At 28.1% G+C, this 11,490-nt stretch overlaps 1 protein-coding gene across 1 annotated transcript; it reads left to right on the plus strand.

The window, feature by feature from the left end:
* The first annotated feature begins 1,380 nt into the window (after positions 1-1,380).
* LOC137807147 (uncharacterized) lies at positions 1,381-2,167 on the plus strand. The gene has a single exon (XM_068607624.1). It carries the CDS (start codon positions 1,495-1,497, stop codon positions 2,026-2,028), a length of 534 nt encoding a protein of 177 aa, XP_068463725.1. The 5' UTR covers positions 1,381-1,494; the 3' UTR covers positions 2,029-2,167.
* Positions 2,168-11,490: the final 9,323 nt, after the last annotated feature.

Genomic DNA, 11,490 nt, shown 5'->3' on the forward strand with positions numbered 1-11,490 from the left:
AATCAATTTAATAAATTTAATTTAACTAACTTATATCAAAAATTTTAAAATTAAAATATTAATTACAATGTTATAAATTAAATAAATTTAAAATAAATAATATTTAAAAAATTAAAATATTTTATATAACATTTACAAAATTTAAATACGTATTTTCTTTTATTCAACTATTATTTTTCTACATTTTTCAATTCTTTCTAAACTTTTTAAAATAATTTTAAAATCAAACACTTAATAAATTTAATTTAACTAAATTATATCAAAACTTTAAAATTAAAAAATTGATTATAATATTAAAAACATTAAATTTAAAATAAATATAATAAAAAATAAAAATAAAAATATTTATTACAATATTATACATTAAATAAATTTAAAATAAATAAATTTAAAATAAATAAATTTTAAAAAATAAAATATTAAAATATAACAATGCATCGTTACAACTGACATAATATTTTTTTTTCTAAAAATATTATTAGTCAGACCGACGCATAACTTAAATTAGATTAAATTATTATTTGTTTGAAATTTCTTCTTTCTTACGTATCCATGAAAACTAATTTTATATCGATTTTGCATAAATTTAACCAATAAAAAACACATTCACACTAGAGCGACATAAATATATAAAAGCTAATCATTTCTTCTGGTGTGTCTATGAATCTTTCTTAATAATATCATTAGTAATAATTTATTATTAATGTTAGTCATGCTAATGTGTTTATAATATATTAATTAGTAATTTAATGATAAATATAAACATCTGAATTTAGTCCCTTTGTTATAAATATCATAAATTCCATTCATTAAACACACCCTATTAATTTAATAAGTTGTTATAAAAACATAAAGTACCAAAATCATACAATTAATACAAATTTAATTAATTAGTTCACATATTTATGAAAATACTTCACTTTTCCTTAATTGTAAGACATTTTTTTTAAGTTACTATAATTTCTTAATTCACAAATAATAAATGATATTCAATTTTACAACAAAAAACGGAAGAGATTAATTTTAAAAAAAATGAAAAGTTTACTATTGCTATTCTTTTTATACATTAATCCATAAAGATGTTTTTTTTTTGGAAAACTTTAGAGTAAAAAAAATTGAATAGATAAATTTGATATTATTAATTGGTGTTTAGAAGAAAAAAAAAAAGAGTCTGAAATTTATTTGTTGATATAGAAGGATGGAGGAGAAGTTATGTTATACCTTGAAATGTTCGCCTAGTAAACATACCTTGAAATGTTAAAGATACCTCTGTGAAAGTCCAAGTTGTAATTATTTTAGTGGTATTAGTTTGATATTTTTGGGATGTGTGATGGGATGTACTGTAACATAATTGAAGAAGCATCTTAGATGTCGATTCGGAGCATCTTATGTAAGATCCCATTCTCCAACCATCCATTCATCTTTCCCATATAATAATCAACCTTCACCACATTTCTTTTTCATCTTCACTTCAACCTCACACACAAACGCACCATGAACAAGGTTGATTCTCCTCTCGAGGCTCAAGCCTTCAACTACCTCACCTTCGCTTTCATCACCCTCCTCAACAGTTTCTTTACCTGGCTCGCCGTTACTTTCTGGAGGATCCCACCACCCAAGTCCGAGTTTCTCCCGCCGCCCGATCACCCCATTCTGGATGAGTCCGACCCGGTTGCTGTCGCGGAGCCAGCGTCTGTTCCGAGCCCAACTGTGGTTGGTAATGGGCCTGACGTCGACATAGACGGAGTGAGGAAGGGGAAGTTTAGCTTTAGTTTTTACTACGAGGGTGAGAGAGAATGCAAGAGGGAGGAGACGGTAACGGAGGAGTGGAATGAGATTGACGGAGAAGGAGAATGGTGGGAGAGGTGGGAAAGGTTGTTGAGGATGAGAATGGGAGAGAACGAGAAAGGGTGGTACACGTGTCAGGATTTAGCGGCGCTTAACGGCTGCGTTGTGCGGTTATGGGATGGTGGCTCCAGGTTTGGTAGCAGAAGAGACAGCACAGACTGTGTTCTTCTCTGGCAATAATATTAGATATTAGATTGTACTGTTGAATTATTATTATTATTATTATTATTATTATAATTCAGAATGTATATAGTAGTGTAGTGGTTATGGTTATCTTAAAAGCAAAAATGTTCAAAGCAAGTTTACTTTCCCTGTGTTTCATGGATCCTTTGTTTATATCAGAATTAGTTTGTGGAGAGTAAGATGGTTTAAGGTTTAATTAAAACTGCTGATTATCTCAAATGAACAATTGTTTGCTGATTAATTAACATGAGAGTGTATTTAGTTACGAATAATTATCATCATATTTGGTGGTAACACGTTTCACTTGCACTGTCAACTCAACCGTGCTAACACCAAACAAGACAATAGACCAGGGAGGTGTTAGGTTTTGATGAAAGCGTACAGCAAAAATGACCAATTTATTTCTGGATATTTATAAACTAGTGACAAATTAGCTTTAACAAACAAATTGTTTTATTTAATTCCTAAATGCACAAAGAAGTATAAGTTGTTTTTTCTAGCTTTTATAAAATATAATTTAGCATTGAATTGGTCTTTAAATACTACTATTTAATAATAAAATGATTTTATAAAACTTATTAGAAAGATTGACATACATTAAAGAATTAAATAAGAATTTCTATTCTCTTAAAATAAAAGATCAAATTGACACCGATATATATACCAAAATGACCTTTTATCCACGCAAAAAGAAAAAAATAATTTTTTTTGAAAAATTAAATTAAATATTTAGTGCTTGTGTAAGATATAAATATTCAAAAAATAAAAAATATTGAAAATGATTAATTTGATCCATTTTATAAAAACTGAAAAAGAGATTAAAAAAATACTTTTACTCTTTTCCATCTACCAAACAAATTAAATTCATTTATCTCTCTACTTATTCTTTCTAAGATGTTAAACAAAAAATGAAACTACCTATTAATTTTCATTCTGTTGTAATTTTATTTATTTATTGATCTTTAAAATCAAGGCAGCCAAAAAAACAGTGTAAATTCTCATTTACTAACAAATAATGGGTTTGATTAATGAGTGTGACAAGTATGACAGATTGAAGTGGTAAGTAGGTGAAGTTGGTGTGATTGATAATAGGATTCCAAAGCAAATTGAGTAATATTCTGAGTCATTTTGCAGAATATCCCAACACATACAATAATTGCACTTAAACTATTCAGAAGATTTGTTATTGGTTACCTTACTTATTTAGACACACGGATCAATTTATAACTCTAATTAATGCTTTCTTTTGTTTGGATTAGAGAGTGAAAAAGAGGATTGGATTTGAGATGATTTGAAGGGAAAGTGTAGAGAAAGTTAAAATGTTTGGATTAGGATAAATTGAGTGAAAAGTGTGGAGAAAATTTATAAAAATTTGTGAATGATGTGATGGGTGTGAGTGAAATTATATATTTTTTAATTGATAAAAATGTAAATTTACATATTTATCCTTATATTTAAAAATGATTAAAAATTAATTTGATATATTTATTTATAAATTATAATTATTTTTAATTAAAATATTATTTAAATATTTATAATTATAAATATTTGATAAAAATTTAGTTTTATATTAAATAATGTTATTATTTTTATCTTTCTTTTTTTTAATTAATATAATTATTATATTAATTTATTTTTTAATTATTAAAAAATATATTTACTTTTATTATTATTATTTATATTTATAATTTATTATATATAATATGATTAATTATGTTTTTATAATAATTATTTTTTATATTTTTTATATTTAAATTTTAATTATATTTTAAATAAAAATAATAATAATTTAAGTTTAAAATAAAAAGGGTAAAAAAGTAAATTAAGATTAATTAATTAAAAAAATATACAAATATACAACTTTCTTCACACATTTGCGAAGAAAGTTTTGCAAGAAAATTTTATTTTCGATTTGTGTGCATTTTTGTTTTGATTATGTGGATTCATTTGTATTTCACTTTAAACAATATCTTTTTGTTTCTTTTTACGCTTTGAAACAAACATAACCTAAAATAGACTTCACACTTTCACCGTGATTTATACATATGATCATTTTACAAAAATATCACCCATAGGAAATTTTTTAAAATAGACAAAATGCTATTTGAAATATGATTTTATATAGGTTCTCTTTGGATGGAGGATGAGATGTATGAGAATTTTAGGGAATGGAGGTAAGAGAGAAAAGTGGATAGAAAGTGAGAATGTATCTTAGTGAATTTGTGAGTGATATTATGAATATAAGAGATTTTTTTTTTAAATGTTAAAAATGCGAGTTTATAAATTTATCTTTATCTTTAAAAACAATTAAAAAATAAAATAAAAGATATTTTTGTATAAATTTTTGTTCATTATATATTTGTATAAACTTACAAAATAAATTTCATACCCTACCAATTACTTATTTTTGTCTTGCATTTCATTTTAAAACATATTTGTTAATATACTGTCTAAAGAATAAGTTATTACACTAAACAAAATAAAAAAAAAATAGTAGGAATTTATTAATGGAGGTTATTATAATCCTTAGTAAGGCACATAGTTAGGAGAGGGTTTTCATACTTCTAGTAAGACACACAATTAGAAGAGGTTTTCCAAATCCTAGTAAGACTTTAGTATAAGTCTCAACTGTTTTTAATGAGTCCGCATAAATATTTTAATTTTGTTATTTTCTTATTCCTATTGGTTTCTCCTCTTTTTAACCTAATATCTTAGGTGTTCATCTCCTTTCAAATATTTTTCGTCTTCATTTTCAATAGTAGACCTTCTTTTTTTCTATCTTTGTTACGCCTTCTATTTTCACCATCATTCATCGAAGCCTTCAAAATCCCTCACCTCGATGATTCCTTTCTGAATACAACTTCGAGTCTCTCCTCATAGAATTGCTGGTATGTTTCACATAATTGACTTTTTTCAAATTGTTAATTTAATCAGATATATCTAGCGTGTTTGTTTGACTTGTGTCTATAACAGGATTCCCTTTGTAACTTGTGTTTGTGTGTCTAACTTACCTCGTGCCACTGGAATACATGGATGTCGTTACCGACTTTGACACTATCGCTGTTGGGAACACGAGTTGCGAAGTTCTTGATAAGGAATTGAAAGTTTAAGTTTGTCTTGAATAATCACTAGGTTATATATATATATAAAAGATGAAACCTGAATTTTCACTTCTCTTTTTTCACTTGTCCTCTTTCTAAATTAATCTACCAAAGTAGAATAGTTTATCTGTTCTTTTTTTTTTATTTACTAAATTGCCAAATTGGAATAATGAATTTTCATTTTTTCTACCCCATTAGTATTGCTATTTCATCAATTTTCTAACTCTTCAAATTTATACTCAACATTCACTGCTTCTAATTCCTCCTAAATTGTATATGAATTCTTTTATTGCTGCATTTTAAGACTGTGGTGAATTTTTAACCTATCCTAAAATGTTAATGGGGTAATTGCTACTTCAATTTTAATCTTGGGTGTCCAAAAAAAATGGTTCCAATTAAATAGCATGCTTTACAACAAGTTACATGCATGGTCACTATGAAATCCGCAAAATAATAACGATTAAAACTAATCAATTATGGCAATTAAAGTTTGAACCATTTTTTTGCACATCTGTCATCAATTAAATTAAAGGGGATAAGCTCGTGCTCACGCAGCGTGTTGGTCTATTAATTTTCTGTTAAAATTAGTGAGTTTCAATTTTTTTTAAATATTAATAAATTAACAATCAGTCCTCATATTTTAATAATAAGTTAATTTCATTGCTTCCTCCGGTATTTGGTCTGAATTTTTTATAACCTTAATTATTACGCAAAACATCTTTTTTAGTATTAATAAATTGTTTTATGCGCAAATTACTTTGAAAATAAGAATTGTTTATGTTCTTATCAGTTTGGTTATTTTTAGTTTCAGTTAATCACTCCTAGTCTGGAAATCATTGGAGCACTAATTAGAGGTAGTTTTACAATCATTATTATCTATATATGACTTGTTCTTCTTGTATTAGAGTATTGGGCATTCATCTTTTGTATTACAAACCTTTATGCTTTTAGATACATGATCTACCTAGTCATTAATAATGTACTAAATGTTATCATAGTAACTCGTCAGTAAATGTTAATTATGCTTTTACAAAATCTCTAAGGTTAAGAGAATAAATGTTATCATAATAACTCACCAGTAAATGTTATTTTTTGGGTTATTTGAAAATAGTTGGGGTTTTGTTTCTCTTCTCATATTTCTTATTTTATTTTCAGGTTATCGGAATCAAGAGACGTCCAAACAGATCCACGAGATTAAGGATTTCGTTCTTATGATGCAGAGGAAGGATGCAAGGTGGTAAAATGGAAGTTGCGTCATTATGTTTCTAAACTTTATTGTAGCAATTTTAAATTTTTAAAAAAAAAATAGTAGCCATGCATGTTGATTCAGAAGCATAAGTAAAACTCACATCACATTTTTATTGGTCCATGTATTCCAACTATTTAATACTCGTTATTAGTTGTTGTATAGGTCAGTGAAATATAATAGATATACATGTACAAATTTATCTATTTTTTAACTTAACTTTAACTTTTCTATTGTAAGAATAGAGGCTTGTAAAATATTAAGACTTAGACAATAATGATTAGTTTTCTTAGAGTGATTTTCTTAACTAAGGTTTTGATTGACTTGTCTATGAAGAAATGAGCTGAAATTGTGGGTGGTACTTCTTTGCTGGATATTTAAAGGAATGAACCTTAATGAGGTATGGTTTCCTAAAAAAGTGAATAAAAGTAATATCATTATGCACTTATGTGATACTTGTGATGAAGGTGGTAAAGTTAACAGATTATGAAATTTATGGTTATGTTCCTAATTCTGAGGCAGACCAATATTGATTCAAAATGAATAATAATTTAGTATAATCTAGTATCATTGAATTCTATAAGCGTTGTGCATGAAAATGGTATAAATAATTCACCATCTGACCCATATTGATTCAAATTTTTAGCAACATCAAAGATACCTATCTTCATATGTCATATTAAAATTGGTTTTGATATTTGAACAGGGCTTATTGTTAGTATTTGTGAGCATAATTAGCACTGCAAAGAACCATATAGTTGGACTGCAAATATCAAAACATGGTTCAACTTAAATTGGTAAGGTAAAAACCTAGAGGCAAAAAGGAGAGCAATTTTCAGTGATAATTTTTAGGTATAATTATCTTATTTGTCCCTACTTTTTGAGGCAATAGTCAATTAAGTATACTGATTTTTTTAAAAATCAATTTCGTCCCTATGTTTGTTTAAATGTATGCAAAATGGTCATATCTGTTAAGTCGCAACAAACGGCGTCAACTTCTACTTATGTGGTAGAGAGAAAAGGTTATGGGTTTAGGGTGAGGTGTCAAGTGACGTGGATGGTTGGATTAGTTTAGTAAAAATTGAATTGAGGTTATGGCTTCTTGAATTCGGGTTACAAAATTTTAATTGTAAGCAAGGTTGAGGGTGTCTGAGGTATGCTATTCTGAGATGCGATTTTGCGGTTCGATCCTTGCCATCCTGAGCTCGTGAAGTGCGATTGTGTGGGGCAGCGTTTGTGGAACCCAAAGGCATTGTTGAGTGTGGAGCAGTTTCGTGGGTGGTCATTTATAAGGTTAGGACTTTTTGACTTACTTTCAGAGTGGTTTTGTTTGTGATTACTTTGAGAGAACATTTATAAAGTAGTTTATATTTGTCGTCATATGTATATTTATATTTTACAGGGATACCTTCTATAAAGTCCATATCATGGCAGAATGTTATTTTCAACTTCTTGTCCACCATAGTGGGACAACAAGCTGAAAATTTCAATCTGGATAGTGAGGTATTGGTTGGTTTATATGAGACATTTCAAAGAATGGTTTTAGATGCAAGAACAAGAGTTGCAATTAATCAACAACTTGGGAAGTTTAAGGAAGCTAAAAGGCTTTTTGGAATGGACATGGCAATAAATACTAGAAATATGAAACAACCCGATAATTAAATTACTCATTACAATTCTTATATGATTTATAAAGTTTTAATTACATTATAGTTGAATACATTTTTGTTTTGACAGCTCTTTGATGGGAGAGTTATGAGGGAGAAGGTAAAGAGTTACAAAAGGTAGCCATGAAAATTTTGAGCCTCACATGTAGTGCAACAGGATGTGAAAGGAATTGGAGCACATTTGACCAAGTGCATACTAAGAGAATAAATAGATTAGAACAACAAAGATTAAATGCTCTGGTGTATGTGAAGTACAATCTTCAACTTGAGATGAGATAAAAGAGTAGAGAAGAGAAGGGGGGAACTTTGATCCCATATGTTTGTCAGATATTGAATCGGATGATGAATGGATCACTGAAAAAGAAAATCCTTGTTTGCTTATTGATTCCTCTTGGATGGATATACATGAGTGTTTTGATGTTGAAAAGGGAGCTCCAAGCAAGAAAAGGAAGAGAGGTAATTATTTTTATTTAGAACTTAGAACTTGAAATGAAAGTTCAACAAACTATAACTAATTCAAATTTATTTGTTTTTCTTTTGTTAATATAGGTCCTAGAAATTTAAATACCAAGATCAATAAAAATGGAAAATCCATAGTAGAAGATGAGGAAGAAATTGAAGACATTCAAGAAGAAGTGTTAATAGAAGATGAAGATGACTTTAGTGATGTAGATGTTGGAGAGGAAGATGATGAAATATGAATGATTATGATAGAATATTTTTTTGTTTGAGGTTGTTTAGTATGTACAAGTAGAAGCAACAACCAACAGTAATTATGTAGTAGTAGCAACAATAACACTTATTTTTTGAATGGCTATAATGTAAAATTTGTTTAGTAGCATATAGTCATGTTGGTTATAGGAATTTTATGCAACAACCACACTGTTTTTTGAGGTTGTGTTGCTAAAATTGTGTGGTATATATATGTAGATACAACACTCAAAATGAAATATGAGGTTGTTTGTTATTAATTGCATCTTTGCATTTCTACATATCTTATATATTTAATTATATGTTACATTTTTAATGTTTATGAATCTTACGATTCATGATATGAAATAATACACGATTCAGAAAATCAGCTCTCAGATACACTACTTGTATCTCTATTCAACTACCATGGTTGAAACTAGTAAGGCATTAGATGGTCTAAAAAAAATTTCCGTAGGTCAAGTTTGGTGTATCTCTGCTTTTTGTAAACAGATTAGAAGGATTAACTTGTTGTTATCTATGGAGCGCAGGTCTCACAGTTTTTTGTAGGATTAGTTCTCAATTGTTTTATTATTCTTTAGGCTTGTAAGTATGGATTGTAGGTTATGATAGCAATCTTATTTTTTTTTGTTTAAGAGTTTGAACCATCCTTAAATGATATATGTTAATTTAATTCATTTTTACCAATAAAAACAAACAAACTAACTAAAAACACAACTTTAAACTCTTATTGAAAGAAAAATTCATCTAAAATTATATTCAACTTTAATTCGCCATCATCAACAACTTATTGAATTATTTTTTAAAGTGACGTGCGTAAAAATAACTAGTTTTTAAAAGAATTTATATATATATATATATATATATAATTTTTAGTAAAATAGTAAGCTTAGTAGGTTCTACCTAACCTATTATGTAATTCTCTAGAGAATTAATATTATTTTAGTTAGTGAGATTGTGAAGTAATGGTTATGGTAGCAGTCTCTCACACCGTCCATGAAACAAAATTATTAAGGAAAATGAGGTGAGGGAATGTTGGACGAGATATAGGTCCAAATACACACATAACAATAACCATTAACGACAAAATCCACCTATTATGTACTTTTATATCTCTGTCTTTTCTATGGTTTCGTTTTGTCACGTGAAAAGAGGAGAAACATGAAACTATGTTGAGTGTAATTTAAGACAACATATATTTTGTTTTAAAGCAGTTATAACACTAGGCACCACAAATGGAATGAGTGTCTCACAAGATTGAATCAGGGATATTTCACATCCTTCTTCCTCTTTTGTTTTATAGTTATGTGTCAAGCAACAAAACCCTAATTAACACCCCCATATCCTTTTATTTGGACCAATTTTTAGTGAATATATGAAAAGTTAAATTAAATTAACTTTTTTATAAGTTGTAACTAATTTATATATAAAGTAATGTTAGAATATTTTATAACTTTTAACTTACAAAAAAACGATAGTTTTTTTATACTTTAAAAACAATTCTTTTTATAGAAACTCGTCTGTCCAACCACACATGTTATCTCTAAACCACAGCCACTCATTTATCTCACAGTCCAACGAAATTATCATGTGGTCCACAGGGCATATTTTTATATTTTTAAGAGAATTCATTTTTAAATAGAAACAAAAATAAAATGAAAGTTAAGCACAACAGGTCTTTTACTATTAGCGAATTTGCTTTATTTTATCTTAACTGTATAATATTTTTTTAGATAATTTTTTTTCGAAAGTACCTTTACGAAAGCACAATGAAATTAAACTAATTTAACTTTTTTATAAAAAGTTCAAAATAATTATTACATGACTTAATGTATAAAAAATAAATTGCATAAGAAGTTTTTATATATTCTTATTTTTAATATGTTTATATATTCTTGTTTTATTTCCAATAAATTTTGTGATATAGGTGTAGTAGGTAAAATGAAAAGGTTCGGGCAGTTTCTTCCTGTACCCTACATTTTTCTTCCTGCACCCCACAAAGTTGCGCAAAGACAAAACTGTTCCTATATGAACTGTATAATTTTTTTTTTTGTATTCTGGATTATGAAATCCGGAAAATTTTTGGATTGGCGCTTCCGGTAAATTTTCGGATTAGCGCATCCAGTAATTTTCTGGATTGATGTTTCCGGTAGTACATGAATGATAGTGTTAATCCAAAATAAAAAAATGCAAAACATCCATAATTGAAAAAACCATTCCAGATCAGCCAATCCGTAATTCAAAATATGCATTCCGGATTCAGAAATCCATAATTAAAAAAAAATCATTGCGGATCCATCAATTCGTAATAGAAATTAGGCTTATGGATTCATCAATCCGGAAATCAATAATTTATGCAAATTTTGCTTTCAGAACACCCCCTCATCCAGAATGCAACATGATTCACTTCCGGATTGATGAATCCGTAGCACACTCCCAGATCCCGAAATTGTGGAGGTCAGTTTCGAAATTTACAAAATTGTGGGGGTGCAGGAAGAAAAATGTAGGAGTGCAGGAAGAAACTGTCAAAGGTTCGTTTTTTTGGTCTTGATACAATGGAACAAGAGTCCAAAACCAATTCATGGGTTTTGTTAAAATGAATGGTAGGCCCAACTCACTCTTGTGGTGAAGCCCAAAACTGGATTATAGGTAATATTTTATTGATAGTGAGAAAATGGGAGATAGGAGATAAATTGTTAAAAGATTTGTTATTTCTTGCTGTGTTGTGCCCACA

The sequence above is a fragment of the Phaseolus vulgaris genome, chromosome 3 (assembly GCF_000499845.2).
Source record: "Phaseolus vulgaris cultivar G19833 chromosome 3, P. vulgaris v2.0, whole genome shotgun sequence".
Classification (NCBI taxonomy): Eukaryota; Viridiplantae; Streptophyta; class Magnoliopsida; order Fabales; family Fabaceae; genus Phaseolus; species Phaseolus vulgaris.